At 42.4% G+C, this 24911-nt stretch overlaps 1 protein-coding gene across 1 annotated transcript in view; it reads left to right on the top strand.

Annotated features, from left to right (window-relative positions):
• LOC143768300 (uncharacterized) overlaps window positions 1-24111 on the top strand; it is a 401106-nt gene extending 376995 nt beyond the window's left edge. The window contains exon 5 of the mRNA XM_077256993.1: window positions 21998-24111. Within this exon, the coding sequence (XP_077113108.1) occupies window positions 21998-23166 (1169 nt within the window). The 3' untranslated portion in view covers window positions 23167-24111. The remainder of the gene's footprint in view (window positions 1-21997) is intronic.
• Window positions 24112-24911: the final 800 nt, after the last annotated feature.

Genomic DNA, 24911 nt, shown 5'->3' with positions numbered 1-24911 from the left:
AATTGACATCTCTCTGCTACGCGGTGATCCTCAGGATGGGGCATTTTCCCTGGAATCTGGGAATCCTGCCTTGGTTAATGTAGAAGCCTTTTTTCAGGCTCTAGGGTTATTATATGATGAACCAAATTCTGTGGATCATGCTGAGAAGACCTTATTGACCCTGTTTCAGGGTCAAGAAGCGGCAGAATTGTATTGTCAGAAATTTAGAAAATGGTCTGTGCTGACTAAATGGAATGAGGATGCTTTGGCGGCAATTTTCAGAAAGGGTTTTTCTGAATCTGTTAAAGATGTTATGGTAGGGGTGGCGTGGCCTAGCGGGCAATGTGATAACACGGGGGTCGGATTCCTCTCCCCGGGCCACCAATTGAAAAGTGCTTTAACGGCGCCACCGAGCGCTCAAAAACACACCGGGGGTGTGCCTGAAGTCCGTGTGAGCCGAAGGGCACTGACAGTGCTGGAGAGAGCAGCGCGGTGTCAGAGAATGCCGCGCCGAAAGCAGCCGGCGCCAGCAGCAGGAGCGAGGAGCCAAGATGGTGCTGTGGCAGAGGAGGAGGCGGAGAGAGCAAGCGCTGCATACCGAAAGAAGCTGGAGGTCATAGCCAAGCTGGAAAGGTTTGCTAGGACCGAGGAAGCCAATAAATTGAGGCAGGAAACGGAGAACGAGGGACCTGGAGGAAGAAATGATCCAGGGGATCAGGAGTCAGGTGGTGATTCACCGCTGCAGGGATCCCTGGAGAGGCAGAAGGCTACACACGTGAGTGGAACCGAGAGATCTGGGGACACTGTTGCTCAGACTAGTGCTGTGTAGATTGCAGGCCTGTCTGACATGGAGGAACCAACCCTGAGAGATATTTTTACTGTAGTAATTTACTGCAAGTCTGCTTTAGCAACATTGAATGTACGTGTGGATGACTTGAAGGTAGAGATGGTTTCCCTTAACTCCGCCATGCGTAAAGTAGAGAAAAGAGTGGAGGAAGTGGAAGAGCGAGTGGGAAGTGTGGAGGATCAGACTGCCGAACTGCTTAAGAGGGAGAAGAAATACCTTCAAAGCATTGCAGAATTGGAGTTTAAAACAGACGATTTGGAAAACCGCTCCCGCCGGAATAATTTGAGAATAATCGGGGTGCCGGAAAAAGTGGAAGGGAACAATCCGACTGAATATATTGAAGCATGGCTGAAAAACTCAGTGGGAGGTGACAGTCTTTCTGGTTATTTCTCGGTGGAAAGGGCACATAGAATTCCAACCAGACCCTTGCTGTCGGGATCTGCCCCACGAGCGATATTGGCCAAAATTTTGAACTACCGAGATCGGGAGACTTTGCTGAGAAAGGCTAGGGGAAGTGATGGCCTTACCATTGACAGCAATAGGGTTTCCATTTATCCGGACTACTCTGCAGTAGTACAAAAACTCAGGATGCAGTTTGGAGAGGTCAAGCGTCGATTGAGAGATTTAGACTTGAGATATTCTATGATTTACCCGGCCAAGCTGAGAGTGGTGGCTATGGACAGAGTTCACTTCTTTCAAAATCCGGAGGAGGCAATGAAATGGTTGGACCTTAACGCATAAAACATATCCGAGCTGAAAACCCCCGGTGAAGAGGTCCTGGGGATGTAGCGGGACTGATTGATGTTCCTGAGGTGGGTGGGGGGAAATGTGTTGATTTTCCTCTCCTGCGGTGTCCGAGTTGGATTTGTTGTATTTAACCTTTGTAGCGTTCGGCTTCGCTGTTTTCAGTTCATGTTGGCTTAGGTGGAGGGGGGGGGGAGTTGGGAAGAGATCGACTACTGTTCTAGGCTGTAAAAGAGCTCTCTGATCTCCTATAAGAGAAAGTTAGTTTGACTCATCTCTATAGGGTTACGTACAGTTCCTATTAGGGTAAGGGAAGTCGTTGGGGGGTTACTTTGGGCGGGATGGGTAGAGCTTTGATGTTATATGGGGGGGGAGGGAGGGAGGGCGAAACTAGAGACCTGGGGGAGCCCGTTGGTATTTGCCGGAATTTAAGTTACGATGGGGGATAACGTTAGAATTTTAAGCTGGAACGTCAGAGGCTTTGCAAATGCAACTAAGCGTGCAGCGGTATTTCAATATGTACTGAAGTTGAGGCCCTCGGTGATATGCCTACAGGAAACTCATCTGGTGGATGAAAAAATTACCCTGGTACAAAAAAGATGGGTCAAAAAGGTGTATCATTCGACGTTCTCGACTTATGCAAGAGGAGTGTCTGTATTGATCCATACCAGTACCCCGTTTGAAGAGATCGAGGTTAAAGTCGATGGGGAGGGACAATATGTGTGTTTAGTCTGTAAAATTTTTAATAGATTGATCTGTGTTGCTTCTCTATATATTCCACCACCTTATTCTGGGAAGAAGATTCGGGAAATTCTGGAGTTTGCGAGTAAATGGGAAGGGGTTCCTCTTTTGGTTGTGGGGGATGTAAATAACATTCTTAATGATCATTGGGATAAGAGTAAGCACGCATCAGTGAGAAATGATGGTAATATTACTTCCTTCGGTAGTTACCTGAGGGAGATAGGTTGGATAGACTTATGGAGGGTACGAAACATAGACAAATATTCCTATTCATGCTATTCGGCGACATATGGCTCGATGTCTAGGATAGACGTCGCCTGGGTAATGAAGGTATGAATAACTTGATAAAAGAGGTGGATTACAGACCCAGGGTGATATCTGATCACAGCCCAGTCTTGGTTTCCCTTAAGCTAGTTGAACAGGATGTTTCTAGAAGGTTGGGATGGAAATTACACCCTTCATGGCTAAAGATCCTTGATATGGAAAAGATTAGGGTGGAAGTGGCAGAGTTTTTTAGGATTAATGAGGGGAGCGTGAGGAGTAGTGTTGTATGGGATACTATGAAAGCCTTCCTGAGAGGCATCTTATTTCGCGATATCTCTAGACATAAGACTAGGACTAAAATCCACAATATGAAAGTGTTGGGGGAGCTGAAGGCGGCAGAAGACTCATTGGCTATCAATTCTACAAGGGACACACAAAAACGTATGAGAGTTGCACAATCAGCGGTCAATCAGCTATTCTTGAGTAAGGCAGATAGGAAGCGAACATTCCAAAGAGAAACTTTTTATTTGGAGGGGGAACAAGCGGGGCATTTATTGGCAGTAGTGGCGTCAGCACAGCGGGAATCTTCACATATTTACTCTATTAAAACCGAGGAGGGGGGGTGGCGACCCAGAGTGGGCAAATATTAGAAGCATTTCGGAAATTCTACAGCAAATTATATTCCTCTCAGGGGGTAAAGGGTAAAGAGGAAATGACTAGTTATTTGAATGGGGTCGCCTTGCCTAGACTAAGCAGGGAAGATTGTGAATGGATGGATAAACCGCTGGGGGAGGAGGAAATGGGGGCAGCTCTTTTGGGAATGGTGGGGGGTAAGGCCCCGGAGACTGATGGTATTCCAACTGAGGTTTATAAAGTTCTTCAGGAGGTCCTGGTGCCCAAGCTGGAAAAGGTGATCAACGATTCACTGACGAGGGGGGAGTTACCTCCGTCTATGAGGGAAGCTATTGTGGTGGTTATCCCTAAGGTCGACAGAGACCCGCTACTTCCAGAGTCTTATCGCCCTATTTCATTGTTGACTGCTGATATTAAGATCCTGGCTAAGGCTCTGGCTAACAGGCTGACTCCTGTAATAGATAAATTGATCCATACGGACCAGGCGGGTTTTATGCCTCACAAATCAACGGCACTTAATTTGAGGAGGTTATTCTTGAATATGCAAGTTCCTTCTGATAATTCGGGTAGGAGAGTTGTGGTGTCTTTGGATGCCCATAAGGCATTTGACTGTGTAGAGTGGAACTATCTGTGGTCGGTGCTGGAACGGATGGGATTTGGTCCAAAGTTTATTTCATGGGTAAAGTTGCTGTACTCTGACCCAACAGCCAAAATTAGGGTTAACAATAATCTATCGGAGAGTTTTTCCCTGTTTAGGGGTACCAGGCAGGGGTGTCCACTGTCCCCGCTGCTTTTTGCTCTCGCTGTGGAGCCGCTGGCGGCTAAAATAAGAGGAACACAGGAGGTGAGAGGGTTTGTGTACGGTTTGAAAGAAGATAAGGTAGCCCTGTATGCCGATGACATCTTGTTGTTCCTGGAGGATTCGGAGGAGACCCTTTACAGAGAAATGGCTATTATTGAGGAATTTGGGGGGTATTCAGGTCTCAGGATCAATTGGGACAAATCTTGTATGATGCGGATTGATGGGGATAAGGAGGGGGAAGAAGGGGGAACTTTACCTTCCGGTTTGAGGGTGTTTCATAAATTTAAATACTTGGGGATCCAGATTGCTCTCCCTTTAGCTAGTTTTGAAGAACTAAATTTGAACCCGCTTATACAGAAAATCCGCACTAAAATTTCGGTATGGAAAAAATTGCATTTGTCAGTAGTGGGAAGAGTAAATCTTATAAAGATGATAATAATGCCTCAGCTTTCTTATGTGCTACATAATTCTCCCATGTGGATCCCGCAGTGCAGATTTCGTAAGATTCGGTCCTTATTTGGCGATTTAATTTGGGGGGTGGTTGTCCCAGGTTTAGACAGGAGACACTACAAAGGTCTAAGGCGGAGGGCGGCTTGGCTCTTCCCAATCCATGGCTATATTTCCTGGCGGCTCAGTGCCAACATTTGAGGGGGTGGGAGGATGATACGGGAGAGGTCTCTGTGCCCAACGGCTTGAGAGCTTTATTCAAGGGGGAGGTTCTGAGTGAAAGTTTGGAGGGGGGTCGCTTTCAGAAATTGGGGGCTAAGTATTGTACTATTAGATTAATACACAAGGTTTGGGGAACTGTTAAGACTATTAGGGGAGTGGGGAACATTACTAGATACTCCCCGATTTGGGAAAATCTGTATCTACCTGAATTTGAGTGTCTGGAGGGGTTCCGAGCTTGGAGAGAGGCTGGTATAAATAGGATCGTACAATTGCAGTCTGAGGGTAAGCTTAGGACTTTTGAGGCACTGCGGGAGGAATTTCAGCTGCCGCGATCTAAAATATATCATTATAACTGTATTTCTCACGCTTATTTAGCACAATATAAAAGGAATCCCATAGTGTTACAAGTGGATCTTATGATGGACTTTATCCTTAAAAATGGAGGTACGAAGGGGGCAATTTCAGGGATATATGAGTTTCTCCTTTTTTCTTTTCTGTAAAAGTACCCTACTAAGGCTAGAGTTAAATGGGAGGCGGAATTGGGAGAAATTGATCAAGATAAATGGGATTCAATTTTGGAGTATGTGCCTAGGATTTCTTTGAGTGAGCCAGGAAGGTTGTCGCAATTATTTGTAATTCATAGGGCCTACAGGACGCCTGATTTTTTATTCAGGGTTGGGTTGAGACCCGATTCGCGCTGTCCTAGATGCTCACAGTCTGAGGCAGGCATTCTTCATATGATGTGGCTTTGCCCTAGATTGTCCTCTTTTTGGATAATAGTGCTTAATAGAATCGAGGTGGCATATAATTGTACTGTCCCCAGACTCCCCCTGGTTTGTATTTTGGGGTATGTAGAGGAGATTGTTGTCGACAACTCACTCAAAATTGCTATCGCCAGGTTTTTGTTTATTGCCAGAAAACTGATCGCAAAGTTTTGGATTAGGGAGGAGCCTCCGACGAGGAGAGACTTTTTGGCACAGGTGGATCATATAATTTCTCTGGAAAAAAGTATATATACTAAGAGGCAGAAACTAAATCTTTTCTATAAATTGTGGCAACCATGGCTCGATTTGAGTTAGGAAGGTGAGCTCAAACTCTAGTATATTTTGGGGGGGGGGGTCTTCTGGTAGAACGTTTCACAAATTACAGGATGATGAAGTTTGGTGGGCTTTTCTAGGGTCTCTAAGAGGGGGAGGGTATGGGGCAGAGTTGTTAGGGGGGGGGAATTTAAAAATAAAAATAAAAAATGTTTATTGGAGTTGTATGCAAAATGCATTGAAAATTGTGTGTATTATTGCAATTGCCTAATAAAAATGTATCTGATTTAAAAAAAAAAAAGATGTTATGGTGGGGTTTCCCACCCCTATTGTTCTGAGCGATTCTATGTCTCTCTCCATTCAGATTGATCGGCACCTGCTTGAGCGCAGAACTGTGCGCGCTGTGGTGTTGTCCTCAGAGCAGATACCTGAGCCTATGCAGTGGGATAGGATTCTGTCTGGAACGGAACGACGGGGATTCAGACGTCAGAATGGGTTGTGTTTTTACTGTGGCGATGCTTCTCATGTCACTTCGGTCTGCCCTAAGCGTACTCAGAGAATCGCTAGTTCAGTTACCATCGGTACCGTTCAACCTAAATTTCTGTTATCTGTGACATTGATCTGCTCATTGTCGTCATTTTCTGTCATGGCGTTTGTAGATTCTGGCGCCGCTTTGAACTTAATGGACTTTGAATTCGCTAGACATTGTGGTTTCCCCTTGCAGTCTTTGGAGAACCCTATTCCTTTAAGGGGCATTGATGCTACACCTCTGGCTAAAAATAAACCCCAGTTTTGGACACAGGTGACCATGTGCATGGCGCCAGCCCATCGGGAGGATTGTCGCTTTCTGGTGTTGCACAATTTGCATGATGCTATTGCGCTGGGTTTTCCATGGTTGCAGGTACATAATCCTGTGCTGGATTGGAAGTCTATGTCTGTGACTAGTTGGGGTTGTCAGGGAGTTCATGGTGACGTTCCTTTGATGTCAATCTCCTCTTCCCCCTCTTCTGAAATTCCAGAGTTCTTGTCTGATTTTCGGGATGTGTTTGATGAGCCCAAGTCCAGTTCCCTTCCACCGCATAGGGACTGTGATTGTGCTATGGACTTGATTCCAGGTTGTAAGTTTCCTAAGGGCCGACTTTTCAACCTGTCTGTGCCTGAACACACCGCCATGTGGAGTTATATTAAGGAGTCTTTGGAGAAAGGGCATATTCGGCCATCTTCTTCACCATTGGGAGCGGGATTTTTTTTTGTTGCCAAGAAGGATGGCTCCTTGAGACCCTGTATTGATTATCGCCTCTTGAATAAGATCACGGTCAAATTTCAATACCCTTTGCCTTTGCTTTCCGATTTGTTTGCTAGGATTAAGGGGGCTAGTTGGTTTACTAAGATTGACCTTCGAGGGGCATATAATCTTGTTCGTATTAAGCAGGGTGACGAATGGAAAACTGCGTTTAATATGCCCGAAGGCCATTTTGAATACCTTGTGATGCCATTCGGGCTCTCTAATGCTCCATCTGTTTTTCAGTCCTTCATGCATGATATCTTCCGGAATTATCTTGATAAATTCATGATTGTATATTTGGATGACATTTTGATTTTTTTCTGATGATTGGGAGTCTCATATGAAACAGGTCAGGATGGTATTTCAGATCCTTCGTGATAATGCTTTATTTGTGAAGGGGTCTAAGTGTCTCTTTGGAGTGCAGAAGGTTTCTTTTTTGGGCTTTATTTTTTCTCCCTCATCTATAGAGATGGATCCGGTTAAGGTTCAGGCCATTCATGATTGGATTCAGCCCACGTCCGTGAAGAGTCTTCAGAAATTTTTGGGCTTTGCTAATTTTTATCGCCGTTTCATTGCTATCTTCTCCAGTGTGGTTAAACCCCCGACCGATTTGACAAAAAAGGGCGCTGATGTGACGAATTGGTCCTCTGCGGCTGTCTCGGCTTTTCAGGAGCCTAAATGCCGATTTACTTCTGCCCTGGTGTTGCGTCAGCCAGATGTTTCTCTTCCATTTCAGGTTGAGGTTGACGCTTCTGAGATTGGGGCAGGGGCCGTTTTATCTCAGAGGAATTCTGATGGTTCCTTGATGAAACCATGTGCCTTCTTTTCCCGTAAGTTTTCGCCTGCTGAACGTAATTATGATGTCGGCAATCGGGAATTGTTGGCTATGAAGTGGGCATTCGAGGAATGGTGACACTGGCTTGAGGGAGCCAAGCACCGTATTGTGGTCTTGACCGATCATAAAAATCTGATTTACCTCGAGTCTGCCAAAAATCCTTTGTTTTTCTCCCGTTTTGATTTCGTGGTCTCGTATCTTCCGGGTTCTAAGAATATTAAGGCTGATGCCCTCTCTAGGAGCTTTTTGCCTGATTCTCCGGAGGTCCTGGAACCGGTCGGCATTCTAAAGGAAGGGGTGGTCCTTTCTGCCATCTCCCCTGATTTGCGACGGGTTCTTCAGGAAGTTCAGGCTGACAAACTTGACCGCTGTCCAGTGGGGAAACTGTTCATTCCTGATAAATGGACTAGTAGAGTGATTTCGGAAGTTCATTGTTCTGTGTTGGCTGGTCATCCTGGTATTTTTGGTACCAGAGATTTAGTTGGTAGGTCTTTTTGGTGGCCTTCTTTGTCGCGGGATGTGCGTTCTCTTGTGCAGTCCTGTGGGACTTGTGCACGGGCTAAGCCTTGTTGTTCCCGCGCTAATGGGTTGCTTTTGCCTTTGCCGGTCCCTGAAAGGCCTTGGATGCATATTTCTATGGATTTTATTTCAGACCTTCCGGTTTCCCAGAAGATGTCGGTTATCTGGGTGGTTTGTGACCGGTTTTCTAAGATGGTCCATTTGGCGCCTTTGCCTAAGTTGTCTTCCTCTTCTGATTTGGTTCCATTGTTTTTTCAGCATGTGGTTCGTTTGCATGGTATTCCGGAGAATATTGTGTCCGACAGAGGTTCCCAGTTTGTCTCTAGGTTTTGGCGAGCCTTTTGTTCTAGGCTGGGCATTGATTTGTCTTTTTCTTCCGCATTTCATCCTCAGACAAATGGCCAAACCGAGCGAACTAATCAGAGTTTGGAAACTTATTTGAGATGCTTCGTGTCTGCTGATCAGGATGATTGGGTGGCTTTCTTGCCATTGGCCGAGTTTGCCCTTAATAATCGGGCTAGTTCGGCTACCTTAATTTCGCCCTTCTTTTGTAATTTTGGTTTTCATCCTCGTTTTTCTTCAGGGCAGGTTGAGCCTTCTGATTGTCCTGGTGTGGATTCTGTGGTTGACAGGTTGCAGCAAATTTTGGCTCATGTGGTGGACAATTTGGTGTTGTCTCAGGAGGAGGCGCAACGTTTTGCTAATCGTCGTCGGTGTGTTGGTTCCCGGCTTCGGGTTGGGGATTTGGTCTGGTTGTCTTCCCGTCATGTTCCTATGAAGGTTTCTTCCCCTAAGTTTAAGCCTCGGTTTATTGGTCCTTATAGGATTTCTGAGATTATCAATCCGGTGTCTTTTCGTTTGGCCCTTCCGGCATCTTTTGCCATCCATAATGTTTTCCATAGATCTTTATTGCGGAAATATGTGGTGCCCGTTCTTCCCTCTGTTGATCCTCCGGCTCCTGTGTTGGTTGATGGGGAGTTGGAGTATGTGGTTGAGAAGATTTTGGATTCTCGTTTTTTGAGACGGAAGCTTCAGTACCTTGTCAAATGGAAGGGTTACGGCCAGGAGGATAATTCTTGGGTTTTTGCCTCTGATCTCCATGCTGCTGATTTGGTTCGGGCCTTTCATCTGGCTCGTCCTGATCGGCCTGGGGGCTCTGGTGAGGGTTCGGTGACCCCTCTTCAAGGGGGGGTGCTGTTGTTAATTCTGCTCTTGGGCTCCCTCCGGTGGTTGTTAGTGGTAGTGCAGTGGTTTCTGGATTGTAAGCCATAGCAGGTGTTTCTGCTTATTGCAGCCCTATTAGGTATTTAGGTGTGTAGCATCCTTCAATCCCTGCCAGTTGTCCATTGTATCTTGGCGGGATTGCTTCTCTGTCTGGCTCCTCTTGCCCTGCTGTCATTTCAGCTAAGATAAGTGTCTGGTTTTTTGTTCTCTTTAGCAGGCATGCAGTGTGCATTTATGTGCAGTGCAATCTATTGTGTTTTTGTCCAGCTTAGACTTTGTATGTTTTTTTCTGTCTTGCTGGATTCTCTGGGGATGCAGATATACATTCTATGTCTTTAGTTAGATGTAGAATATAGTATACTCTGCTGTGGATTTTTCTAGAGTTTAATACTGACCGCTTAGAACTCTGTCCTATCCTTTTCTATCTAGCTAGAAGTGCCTCTTTTGCTAAATTCTGTCTTTCTGCCTGTGTACGTATTACATCTTAAACTCACAGTCAATATTTGTGGGGGGCTGCCTATCCTTTGGGGATCTGCTCTGAGGCAAGATAGTATTTCCCATTTCCATCTTTAGGGGTATTTATTCCTCCGGCTGTGTCGAGGTGTCTAGGCCATGTTAGGAACATCCCACGGCTACTTCTAGTTGCGGTGTTAGTATTAGGATTGCGGTCAGTACAGGTACCACCTACTCCAGAGATAGTCTCATGCGGCTCCAGGGTCACCGGATCATAACAGGAGAGACGCTGATGGCTTAACACCTTTTCCCATCTTCTAGGCATAAAAATCACTTCCTGGTTTGTTCACACATTTTTCTGTGCCTCCTAAATGATGTACGTTTGCTGCTACTTTATACCATGTATTAGCATCATTCAGCAATTCAACATCAGCTAACTTCCCTTATTTTCCTTTCTCAATACGTCATGCCATTCTGCAGTCTGAAGTCTGCCATTGTTATGAATCCCACATGCTTTATACCTTCTAAAATTCTTCACATACTTAACACATTCTTGTTCTGCCACTATCTGGGGGCAGTTTTCTCATCAGGAAGTGAAAAAAAAAAAAAAAACACTCCTGCATACCCATCTTACCCTTTCCCTTTTACCCATTCAAAAGGGAAAAAAAACTTCCAAAAGTAAAAATATGAAACAGCTTCTAACACCTCTGTCTGTGCCCAGACGTACTCAGACACACACACTTCCCCTTTCTTATGCTGGTGTATCCAAAGTCACGTATCTAAAAACAGGTATCTCATAGCAGTCACAGATACCGCTGAGTTTCAGTAACTCAAAAATTCTACGCTGCAGCTAGCACTTATCTCAGAATACAAGACGGGAAACAGCAAAAACAGATGTGACTGTGTGATTTACAAGGGATATTTCCCTGCTAACAGCAAAAGGTGAAGTGTGAAAAAGAGGAAAAAAAACTTTCTATTGCAACCTTGTAATCAAAGCCACAGCACATTACATTACAAACATCAATAGACATCCGGGAGAAATCGATGCCCTCTTTATTATTCTGTTACACGTACGAGCCGTTCTGGTAACAGACAACTGCCAATCACACAGAGCACTCAAATGCTCGGGCCACCTGTGTGGCAGGCGGGAATTCTACCACCCTCCGCTCCGGTCGTCCTGCCTGGCTCGCCGGTTACGGGAATCTGTGATAGCTTAGAGGGTTATCACCATCCGAGCCTGGACTTCTGGGACCTCCTGTCCCTCCTGTGCACGGAAATCTGTGATAACTTATCTAATGATTTGACTTCCTGTTATCTCCTTCCCAGCAACCACAAGCAAATCAGTCACCGTTCCAACTATCTCCCGGATCTACACAGACATAAAACACATACACGGCACACAGCAGACACCTTGGCTTATATCCCAGGGTTTGGATAAGGCATGGACTTTTTACACTACCTGGGAATGCAGTGGTGACCACACCTGACCGGCAAGAGGTATAGACTCGGACTGGGCACAGGAGACATTCAGCTAAGATGACAAGATTTTCTTACCTTACTTATGGAGCTGCGCAGTCTCCATCCTGTGAGCCGAGACCGTGGCCAACACCTCCGTCTCTCCGGTCAGCAGGGTCCCCATGCGTTTCATCCATTGCCCCGCTTGCAGGCACCAGTTGTTATGGAAATTTGTTTTTGATAAATCTATCCCTGTGTGTGCTACGGATGTTCCCAATAAGACTGAGTATTTTGAGTGCTCAAGAATGAGACTGTACACATGGTGACAGAATAACATTCCACCAATACTGATGGCTTATTGTACATAGATGGTTTTATAATTGCATATAGAAAGGGGGTGGTTAGTTAATTACCATATTGTCAAGCTCCTCTGTTATTGGTTATCTAAATATATGTGGAATATTGTGATTAATGCACATATGAATGCTGATTAAGCAACTAAAGTGTAACTGTCTCCTTTTTCTGCATCTAAGACAAAGTTGAGACATCTGATCATCACTTAGTACATCTGGTGCTGTTCCGCTTTTGCCTGGAAAGCCCCAGTCTGTCTGGCTTATATCAGTTTATGTCAGCCATTTTAAGCAAATTGATTATAGTGTATTTATTAGCTGAGATCTATATGAAATATATATATTTGCATCACACTACGACGGTAACAATAGAGCATGGCAGTAATAGAGGAGGGGGGATTCATTTCTGTCATGTGCTCTCTACTCCTTTCTGGGGGGCAGACAATGGCTGGAGCTTATGTTCCCAGGGATGGGAGATTTCTCACACCCGGTCAGTGTCTGCTGAGGTGTTGTGGAGCGGGAAAACTGCTGCTCATAGCAACCAATCACAGCTCAGCTTCTTGTAAACAGCTCTGGTGAAATCAAAGATGCTTAGTGATTGGTTGTTATGTGGAATGGGCGTGGTTTGACACACACATACATACATACACTCAGCTTTATATATATATAGATTTTTTTTCTTTACGTTGGAGGGCCCAATTCCAGCTGTTGCTGTCGGACCTGTGATTTCTATCTCCTCCACTGTGTACAGGATAATAGAGTATAATAAAGTAGTTATGGACGAGACGTAACTAACATTGTGCAGTGACTCTGCTTTCCATATAGTGACGGATATTTCTTGTTGGTGAAACTATGATGTTTTTCACTTTAACACTTTGTTAAACCCCTCTGATCAGTGAGATCACACAACATACAAGCCTCTGATGGCTCCGGTGATGCCCTGTACTACTGTAGTGCCGTGTATCATCACTGCTGTCAGTGTAATACTAACGGCCCCATACACAGGAGATAAGAGTTGGCTGAACGGTCATTTGGCAGATGGCCATCTCTCCCGACTCCCCCATACACACAAATATTCCAGCTTTCCTGGGGTCTGTATGAGAGAGTCGCCTCCAGACTCCTCTAGTGGAGGATTATCTACAGGAAGAACAAACGGATTATCCTCTGAAATTCAGGATGTCAGATCCTTCTCTGCCCTGACATCATCTGTCGGGAGGCCCCCAAATACATTATATAGTCGCCCAAACCCCCGAAATCAGTGATTTCATGGAACTTTAGTCTAATGTGTATGGGGCGGTAAAAGGTAACTTATTGGACGCTGCCTCTGGCCTAATAGACCTTCATACATTGCAGCCCAGACCCCATTATTAGGCATGTAAGTACCGTAATAACTAGGCCGCCCCATACTATCCAGTACTTGGGGGCGGGGGGCATTCAGCCAAACTCTGTCACCTTCTTAGATGTCATGTTTGCTTTTCACAGCAGCAAGTGGATAAACTGCCAGGGTTTTTGTTGAAGCCTCATCTGTGCCGTCCCTTCGGTGCACATCTATGTTCTGGGGCACAAAAAGATGAATTTATTTTTAATAAATGTTTAACATGTTAAAAATTATAAAATGTGTCTTCTGCTTTTTCTGGTGTTTTTCTTGTAATATAGGAAAGCCTAAGGCCAGAAGAAAAAAACCATAAATCACTGTACATGGAGACTTTGGGATCAGATCATTTCTGTCCGCGTTGATTGTGGAAACAAAAAAACTTTTCTAAAAGTCTCCGGGTATGTGCACACGTCAGGATTTCTTGCGTTTTTTTTGCGGAATTCCCCGATAAAAACGCTATAATTCTGCATTAAAAACGCATACATTATGCATTCTATCACTTAGAATGCATTCCGCATTTTTTGTGCAAATGTTGCGTTTTTTTCCACAAAAAAAACGCAATCCGGAAAAAGAAGCAACATGTTCATTAGTTTTACAGATTTTTTTCGGATTTCCCATGAAATTCGAGTGTCAAGAGAAAAACGCAAAAATTCAGCAAAAAAAAAAAACGCACAAAAAACGCTTAAAATCCGCGCAAAAACGCAAAAAAAAACCGCATGCGGATTTCTGGCAGAAATGAAATCCTGACGTGTGCACATACCCTTAACCCCTTTCTGCCAGCTGATGGAATAGTACATCAGCTGGCAGAACCCCCGCTTTGAGGTGAGCTCCGGCGCTGAGCCGACCTTAAAGCCGCGACATGTCAGCTGTTTTGTACAGCTGACATGTGCGCGCAATGAGCGCGAGCAGAATCGCGATCCGCCCGCGCCCATTAACTAGTTAAATGCCGCTGTCAAACGCAGACAGCGGCATTTAACTACCGCATCCGGCCAGGCGGCCGGAAATGACGTCATCACCGACCCCCGTCACATGATCGGGGGTCGGCGATGTGTCAGGAAGGTAACCATAGAGGTCCTTGAGACCTCTATGGTCTACTGATCCTCGGTAGCTGTGAGCGCCACCCTGTGGTCGGCGCTCACAGCACACCTGCAATTCTGCTGTGTAGCAGCGATCTTATGATCGCTGCTACATAGCAGAGCCGATTGGGTTGTGCCTGCTTCTAGCCTCCCATGGAGGCTATAGAAGCATGGCAAAAGTGAAAAAAAAAAGTAAAAAAAATGTGAAAAAAATAAAAAAAACATAAAAGTTTAAATCACCCCCCTTTCGCCCCAATCAAAATAAATCAATAAAAAAAAAATCAAACCTACACATATTTGGTATTGCCGCGTTCAGAATCGCCCGATCTATCAATAAAAAAAAGCGTTAACCTGATCGCTAAATGGCGTAATGAGAAAAAAAATCGAAACGCCAGAATTATGTTTTTTTGGTCGCCGCGATATTGCATTAAAATGCAATAACGGGCGATCAAAATAACGTATCTGCACCAAAATGCTATCATTAAAAATGCCAGCTCGGCACGCAAAAAATAAGCCCTCACCTGACCCCAGATCACGAAAAATGGAGACGCTACGAGTATCGGAAAATGGCGCAAATTTTTTTTTTTTTTGCAAAGTTTGGAATTTTTTTTCACCACTTAGGTAAAAAATAACCTAGTCATGTTAGGTGTCTATGAACTCGTAATGACCTGGAGAATCATAATGGCAGGTCAGTTTTAGCATTTAGTGAACCTAGCAAAATAGCGAAGCAAAAAACAAGTGTGGGATTGCACTTTTTTGCAATTTCACTGCACTTGGAATTTTTTTCCCGTTTTCTAGTACACGACATGGTAAAACCAATGATGTCGTTCAAAAGTACAACTCGTCCCGCAAAAAATAAGCCCTCACATGGCCAAATTGACGGAAAAATAAAAAAGTTATGGCTCTGGGAAGGAGGGGAGCGAAAAACGAAAATGAAAAAACGGAAAAAGCTCCGGGGGTGAGGGGGTTAAACTTCTGTGTGTGAATCAGAGCTGAGATGTAACGTGATAGAAGATTACAGTGCGGGGAAGACGTGAAACCTTCATATAGACGGCCGGTGGTGGTGGAGTCAGTGACCGACTCTGGCCACATATGTCTCTAGAGCCGTAGTAGAAGATGAAGATGTCGTCCTCATCATGAAGTAGTTATTTCTCATGTCGCGTGTAATGAATATCTCCTGCAGTATTGCTAATGCTGATTCCAGGGCCGGTAAATGAGACGAGAATTAGCGTTATGGAAGATGAGTCTATGAGGAACGTATTCAGCTGCCGACTCCGAGGAAGAAACTGCTTGTTGTCTGTGGCCTAAATATATAGGATTTATTAGTAGATGTAAAGAAGGAAACTAAATACTGTAAAATAATAAATCTCCTCATATGTTTCCCTTATTATCTCCAGTAATTGTATTATTACACAGGATTCTTCTGATGTTCCATCGGCTCATCTTCTCATTTAGGTCTCTACAATATTGGATCCTCACAGTGAAGATCTTCTACAAAAGAGAATTTTCCTGATTTACCCATCAAAGATGGATATGGACAGAGACAAGATGGCAGAGAGGATATTACACCTCACCCTAGAGATCCTCTTCCGGCTTACTGGAGAGGTGAGAGATTCTGATGACGTCACATTACATCAGTGTTCCCCAAGTCCGGTCCTCAAGAGCCGCCAACAGGTCATGTTTTCAGGATTTCCTTAGTATTGCACAGGTGATAATTGCATCACCTGGACATGCAAGCATTCAATGACCTGGGCAATACTGAGGAAATCCTCAAAACATGACCTGTTGGTGGCTCTTGAGGACCGGACTTGGGGAACACTGCATTACATCATTCTTATCTATGGGAATAACGATGGACAGAACTGGAGAGGTGAGGACTCTGGAAATATCTGTAATGAGATTTATTAATGTGTCTCTCCATTACCAGGATTACACAGTGGTGAAGAAGACCTCTAGTGATTGCAGTCAGGACCCTGTGTCTGAGGGATGGGGAAGACCCCTGAGCCCAATCACGGGGCCTCCACCTCACCCCCTGATCCATGAGGACATCAATGACCAGAAGATCCTAGAACTCACCTACAAGATGATTGAGCTGCTGACTGGAGAGGTGACACTGCTGGGAATGCTGGGACATTATACAGTAACACTATGAAGGGATCGGGGGATGACGGTATCATTGTATGTGTCAGGTTCCTATAAGGTGTCAGGATGTCGCTGTCTATTTCTCCATGGAGGAGTGGGAGTATTTAGAAGGACACAGAGATCTGTACAAGGACGTCATAATGGAGGTTCCTCAGCCCCTCACATTTCCAGGTAATAGACAGGACTAAATACACATGGCCTATAATTACCTGTATGTAAAGAATGAATTCACTCCCTGTATGTGTTTCCTCCAGATCTATCCAGTAAGAGGACAACACCAGAGAGATGTCCCCGTCCTCTTCTTCCACAAGACTGTAACCAAGAAGATCCCACTGCTCCTCAGGACCATCAGGTAGATGGAGAGAAGGTGTCAGGAGATCTCCCCTATGATGTGTAGACGCCGGTGAAGGTCTTGTGCTCAGTCTTGTTTTATCCACCAGTATTATATGTTTTATACTTGTGTAATGAGAACGGTGGAGATGGCAGGATTAGAGCTGATCATAGATGGGACTTCTCCATCTGTCGGTGACTTTTATAATATTTGTTTCAGGGTGAAGATCTGACCCATATTAATACTACAGAGACATATGTGAGGGGGGATGAGTGGTGTAAAGAGGAGATTCCCACATATGACTACCCAGGTGAGTAGTAACCACTAAATGCAGAGAAGTCACAGATTCTTCTCAGTCACCGGCTGTGGCTGCTTTATCGGTGGTGTAGTCCGGCCGTATTACCATGATCACCATTTTACCTCTAGACCACAACATTCTCCTCCACCCAAAACTGTTCTAATGACTTTGGGCATTGAAAGCCCTTTTCTATAGAACTTACAACCTGGAGGATCCACCTACCCCCTGGGTTTAGGAGACACTGTAAAAAAAAAAAAAAAACACGTTGCAGCAAAACCTAACATAGGTAACATAGTTACGAACAAATTGTCCATTTGTCCATATCAACGTTTGTTCTTCATCTTTCCTGAAATTCTGAATGGTAAATGGCGTCTGTCCCTGTCATGGTGTATGGTAGGAGTCTTCATAAGCACAGCTACCATCTGTTCATTCCGTCTGTCTGGAGTCTGTAGAGAGTGAAGGTGAGAGCAGGAGGAGGCCCAAAGTGACCGCTCCCCCCACTCCTAAGCCATGATTATATACAGTATATATCCCATGGAGCACGTGTTCTCCCTATATGGTGTTAACTTTTACTCTGAGTTAAATATACAGAAATAGCTTTGGTAATATCAGCGAAAGGCAGTGTGCTCAGTACAGAATTCAATAATTAATATTTAACAATTCCCCTTTTGAGCGCGAGACCTTGATTGGAACCTTCAAAGTAAATATATATTGATAATATCTTCTTTCTTCTTTTCTTGGCAAAATAATTTAATGTCCATAATAATAATAATATTGTTATACTTACTCAATAGCATAATGATATATAAATTCATGTTATGCTAAGCCGTGACCAATATTCATACATAAAATATATTTGTCACCGAGTTACCGTGACAGAGCAGTACCAGAAGACCACGGCATCTGATGGCTCCTGCTTCGCTGCTGAGAAGAAGCACTTGCTTGATAGACCTGGAGTAGTGAGGAGCTGGTGTTTGGAGAGCTGGAGGAATTTATTGTGCGACAGTTGTATGGTTTGTACGTCTGGAATTTCCTGCCCCCTTCCTTCACACACTGGTGAATACCTCTGTTATTTGTGAGAGCATATTTTGTGTGAGTTGAGTTTACTTTTACACTTGTCTATGTTTCCCGTTTGTCGGGTTGGTGTACTGCGGTACACGGTGGCGCCTCTCTTCCCTGGGTGGGGAGGGGGACAGATGCAGGGCTGCTGTTAGGAGACAGTGCAAGAGCAGACGCCCCGGCATCCTCGCCATCTGAGGTATCCAAGGAACAGGGCGAGTTAGGACACCCCCTAGAGCTAGAGCCAGGAAAGGTGCCCCTGGTCCCAGTCAACTCACCAGTCCAATCGTGACAATATTATTATACTTCCTTGTATCTAAATTGAAGCATCTCAGATCTGATCATCATCATCTGATGTCATCTGGTCTTCATCTTGATGTCTTCAGTCTTCTTGATTTTTTTTAAAACAATCTTTATTATAATTCTTTTGAAATGGCATCTAGATATTGTAAAGACCGTGTGTCGTATGTCAATCAAAGTCCATAAATTCAAATGTTGATAAGAAAACAAAGTTCATAGATGAAATGTAGCTTTAATATCTGTGCAGTGTCACCTTTAGAGACCTGGACTCATATTGGCTTGCCTTGGATATTTCTGGAATCCTTCCACATCATCAGCACTGGTCTTGGAACAGGTGTGACATCTTTGGTCAGCACATCAAGGGTTACAATGACTCTCCCTTGCTAAACATAGCACCATAACCAGTTCTTAATGCACAGGACACATGTCAGGGTTGTAGCGTCCTGACATTTACCTTATTGTTCACCAGCTTTCATCGAAGCTTTATAGTTGATAGGAAACCACTGGAACATGATAAAAATGTGATAACACAGTTCATCTTAGCATCATAGGATCAATGTCCTCTCCAATTGTGGTTTTCCGTGATGGATACTACAGTCATGGTTGTTAGTGATGGACACTGCAGTCATGGTTTCAGTGATGAATACAGCAGTTGTGGTTGTCAGTCAGTGATGGATACTGCAGTCGTGGTTGTCAGTGGTGACATGAATTGTAATTGACACAGTCTATAATTACTCATAAATCATAGCATTATTACCTTGTGTAACTTCTAGATAGCAGCTTTTTCTTCTTGCAACTTTTAAGAATCAATTGAATTTAGAAATATGAAAAGTCTTTATTAACGTAACTCCAGTGTCTTGATTGAAGTCTTCATTCCCTATTCTATACCAAATCTGGTAATTTTCCTGACCTATAATATCACAGTGTACCATAGCAATCAGCAATTTCCATATAATTATTATCAGAATATTAATATGGAATTCATATTTGAAAAAATAAAACAATAATAAATGATAATACATTATTAACCATATTCTTCATTTGATAGAATATTTTTTTGTCATAGGAGTAATTACCTTTTTGAACCCATAAATGTCAGTGTGTTTTTTATGTAACAAGTGTTTCCATCTTTATTACTAAAACTTTATTAATAAAGTATATCTATTAGATCAATAATATATAAGAATGTATAGCCTTGAACCAAAATAAGAATATATATGAATGAATGAAAGAATTGTTGTATTTAATTCAGAATTGAAACATTTTTCTTATAATGAAACCATATGATCACTATACTTAAAGCAATATTCTTGTACAAGACATTACTTTATTAAATATTGATTTTTTTTTTCCTGAGATAAAAAAATAAAGAATAAAAATGAAGTAAGAATACAAATTAGAATAAAAATGCAGAATAGTTCTCAGTAACACATTCCCTTAATATTTCTATAATCTAGATGTTTTCATATTTGTCATAACCTTGGATTACCAAAATATTGAAATATTGAAATTATGCAACTTTGCATATAATACCCTTCATTAGAGTAAAAAAATGATTTTTATAATACTTAATGTTATTATACCTAATAGTACCTTATTAATAATTCTTATATATAAAAATTTGTGAAGAAGAGATATTGATGAAATGTGATGATGTAACCAGGATCAAAAACACATTTCCCCTTAATACCCCAAAAATATTATTTTATGAAAAAATTCATTTGTAAAAACTAAAATTAAAAATAATTACTTTTTAACTGTCACATCAGCTTTATGCCATATATTTGTCTGAAGATGTGTTCCCATCTATGTAACCATTAAAAAAACCAATACCATAAAATTATCATTTGGAAAAATGTTCTAAATGTAGATTTTCTTGATAAATCATATTGATGTGTGATTGAACTTATCCACTATTAACTCATTAAGTCAAGAAATAATAATTACTAAAGAAATCTAGACATATATGTTGAGTAAATAATATATCATAGAATACCATGAGGCCTCTTATACATACGCATTCCACGTTAGTCTGTCGTACGCTCATCTGTCATCTGTCACTCAGACTGTGACACACATATATATGTTCACACCACAAAGTCCTCATACAAAAAATATGAATATATGTGTATTAACCCAAATTACTGTATCCTAATTATCAATGCCCATTGTAAACTATTAGATTTAATATCTTAATATTTCTTTGAATATTTCCCAAATCTAACACTTTGTAAACCATAGTATAGATAGAAGGACTCATAAGAAACTTGGGAATTAGTTGTACAGCTACACTTGGTACAAAGGTTTGCAATTGTAACTGAACCCTGAAACTTAGGCCTAAAGAATTCCTTTGACTTGCAAAGGCTGAAGGCTTCTCAAAAGTTCGGAGGTTACCACTGAAACAGGGGTGTATGGTATCCTTATTATTAGCCCACAGCTTAGATGTCTTCTGTTGCGACATGTCATGCCATGCAATAAAGATATATATTATTACCATGCAAAGAAAAAAAATTGCATTATGTTACAAAAAATATTAACAGTACACAAAAGCTAATTTAGCATATTATTTGTTTTAAGTGTTAATATATAAAACCATGCAACTATTACAACTTCCTGTGTAAATAAAGACATAAATCCTTGTAAGAGGTTTTTTGTTCAATTCCTGCTTTGAAATGAAAATTCTCAGGAAAAATAAAAGATAAAGGTTAATTTAAATTTCTTATACATATGTATATATTTAATATAATCACATTTTTAGCCAATTCCTAAACCAAATATTATCTCTCTGTCGATAATGTCCTGAAAAGCTCTATTTAAAATTGCTATTTTTAAGTTAACAGATTCTTTGAAGAGCTCTTAGGGTATGTGTCCACCTTCAGGAAACGCTGCGTTTTTGACGCAGCATTGAGCCGCAGCGTCAAAAACGCAGCGTCCAGATGTTACTGCATAGTGGAGGGGATTTAATGAAATCCCGTCTCCACTGTGCATTAAAAAACGCATGCGTTTTTCCCGCAAAAACGCACATGCGTTGTGTTTTTTCAGAACGCAGCATGTTGCTACAATGAGCAAAACAGGCAGGAACACCGCAGGTGACCTATCAGTGACCTCAGGTGCATTTTTCTTACTCAGAAATAACAAACTGAAATGTTGGTTCGAGTCACTTGTGCTTTTATACTTGTGTGACTACTACTGAACAGTCCGAGAATGTTCTAAAAGTTTCTAGATAGTTCTGGAAAATTGTAGAAACCTCTGCACAATTCTAGCACTTCAAGAATATTCTAGAAGACTACTCAGTATTGAACATGAATCAAGATTTTTACTGAAAACAGACAAATTTCAAAATTTCATTGTCCAAATCACAGAAGCAAAGTTATGGTGGAACAACAACTATTTTCTATTTGTTTTAGGCATAATGGGTTAGGAAAACACACTTTCTACCCAGGAAAAAAATTGTTACATAGTGTAATTAAAGTTTTTTTTACATAGGTTGCCATTTTTATAGACAGCTTAAGTAGAAATGTTCAAAAATATAAAACTCAAGGATATTTTATTAAAAAAAACAATTGTTTTTTATCTTAGCAGATGACTGTCCCAGGAAATCAGAGGGACAGTTGACATCTTCAATTTTTAAATCTGATGATCTTGAGATCCTGCAAGATACAACTGAAGTGATTGCTGTTACTCCAGATATATCATCCATTCACAGCAAAGATCTGTCATCTTATCCTATGAAGCAGGTCCCATCTTCTGGTTCATTACTGACTACTAAGGAAAATCAAAGTCACAAAAGAGGCATTAAAAAACAAACTGCTCCTAAAGCAAAGAAGTCATTCTCATGTTCAGAATGTGGGAAATGTTTTATCAAGAAATCACATTTTGTTACTCACCAGAGAATTCACACAGGAGAGAAGCCTTTTTCCTGTTCAGAATGTGGGAAATGTTTTACCCACAAAGGGAATCTTGTTGCACACCAAATAACTCACACAGGGGAGAAGCCTTTTTCATGTTCAGAATGTGGGAAATGTTTTAGACACAAAGGGAATCTTGTTATACACCAAGTAACTCACACAGGGAAGATGCCTTTTTCCTGTTCAGAATGTGCAAAATGTTTTGCTCGTAAATCACATTTTGTTAGACATCAAAGAACTCACACGGGGGAGAAGCCTTTTTCATGTTCAGAATGTGGAAAATGTTTTAACCGGAAATCAGAATTGGTTATTCACAATAGAACTCACACAGGGGAGAATGCTTTTTCCTGTTCAGAATGTGGGAAATGTTTTAACAAGAAATCAGAATTGGTTAATCACTATAGAACTCACACGGGGGAGAAGCCTTTTTCCTGTTCAGAATGTGGGAAATGTTTTACCTTCAAAGGGAATCTTGTTACTCACCATAGAACTCACACAGGAGAGAAGCCTTTTTCCTGTTCAGAATGTGGAAAATGTTTTGTACATAAATCACTGCTTGTTACTCACCAGAGAACTCACACAGGGGAGAAGCCTTTTTCCTGTTCAGAATGTGGGAAGTATTTTGTATATAAATCACTGCTTGTTATTCACCATAGAACTCACACAGGGGAGAAGCCTTTTTCCTGTTCAGAATGTGGGAAATGTTTTGCACATAAATCACTGCTTGTTACTCACCATAGAACTCACACAGGGGAGAAGCCTTTTTCCTGTTCAGAATGTGGGAAATGTTTTGTACATAAATCACAGCTTGTTACTCACCTGAGAATTCACACAAGGTAGAAGCCTTTTTCCTGTTCAGCCTTTTTCCTGTTTAAATGGAAACAGCTTCTTGTTAGACATCAGAGCAGTCACACAGAGGAGAAGCCTGGGAAATATTTTACTTGGAAATCAACTGTTAATAAACATCAGATACATCGCATAAGGGGAGAAGCCTTTTTATGTTCATAATGTTGGAATAGTTATAACCAAAATTGGATCTTCTTAAATGGGTTGTCTCTTGTCATTCCTTATGTTTGCTGACAAAAGGATAAAACTGAACTTTATTCATTCCAAATGTAAAACTATACCTATTTTCCTGTAATTCATTTCTCACACTCTAGGTATAATAATGACTTTTCCCTGTGTGGGATTTTTGATGTTTATAAAGGTTGACAATTAGTTAGACAAGCCCTTCTCATTCCTCATGTTTGGTCCTCATATTTGCTGGCACCGTTTCAGTGGTGTTGGCGCTTGTGTTCTTGGGGCTCTTTTGAGGTTTTTACGTCATGTGAGCCCTGTGCCCAATCAGCGCTGATGTCACTGTCCCCACCTTCGGACAAAGCAACCATCATGAGGCAGTCAGAGAGCAGCCACGGCCCTGGCTTCCTGTTCATGTTCTATACGTCCGAAGGAAGGGATATTGAAGCTGCCGCTGATCGGGTGCAGGACTCGTGTGATGTAACAACCTCTCATAAGCCCCAGGACAGTGAGTCTCAACACCGCTGAAGTGGAGCCAGTACACCAGTGGAGTATACAGTACAGACCAAAAGTTTGGACACACCTTCCCATTCAAAGATTTTTCTGTATTTTCATGACTAAGAAAATTGTACATTCACACTGAAGGCATCAAAACTATGAATTAACACATGTGGAATTATATACTTAACAAAAAAGTGTGAAACAACTGAAAATATGTCTTATATTCTAGATTCTACAAAGTAGCCACCTTTTGCTTTGATTACTGCTTTGCACACTCTTGGCATTCTCTTGATAGGTAGTCACCGAGAATGGTCTTCCAACAGTCTTGAAGGAGTTCTCAGAGATGCTTAGCACTTGTTGGCCCTTTTGCCTTCACTCTGCGGTCCAGCTCACCCCAAACCATCTCGATTGGGTTCAGGTCTGGTGACTGTGGAGGCCAGGTCATCTGGCGTAGCACCCCATCACTCTTTTTCTTGGTCAAATAGCCCTTACACAGCCTGGAGGTATGTTTCGACTCATTGTCCTGTTGAAAAATAAATGATGGTCCAACTAAACGCAAACCGGATGGAGTATCATGCCGCTGCAAGATGCTGTGGTAGCTATGCTGGTTCAGTATACCTTCATTTTTGAATACATCCCCAACAGTGTCACCAGCAAAGCACCCCCACACCATCACACCTCCTTCTCCTTGCTTCACGGTGTGGAACCAGGCATGTAGAGTCCATTCTTTCACCTTTTCTGCGTCGCACAAAGACACGATGGTTGGAACCAAAGATCTCAAATTTGGACTCCTCAGACCAAAGCACAGATTTCCACTGGTCTAAGTCTATTCCTTGTGTTCTTTAGCCCAAACAAGTCTCTTCTGCTTGTTGCCTGTCCTTAGCAGTGGTTTCCTAGCAGCTATTTTACCATGAAGGCCTGCTGCACAAAGTCTTCTCTTATCAGTTGTTGTAGAGATGTGTCTGCCGCTAGAACTGTGTGTTGCATTGACCTGGTCTCTAATCTGAGCTGCTTATATCCTGCAATTTCTGAGGCTGGTGACTCGGATAAACTAATCCTCAGAAGCA

This window comes from Ranitomeya variabilis, chromosome 4, assembly GCF_051348905.1.
Source record: "Ranitomeya variabilis isolate aRanVar5 chromosome 4, aRanVar5.hap1, whole genome shotgun sequence".
NCBI lineage: Eukaryota > Metazoa > Chordata > Amphibia > Anura > Dendrobatidae > Ranitomeya > Ranitomeya variabilis.
This window is presented reverse-complemented; position numbering and strand designations above follow the sequence as displayed.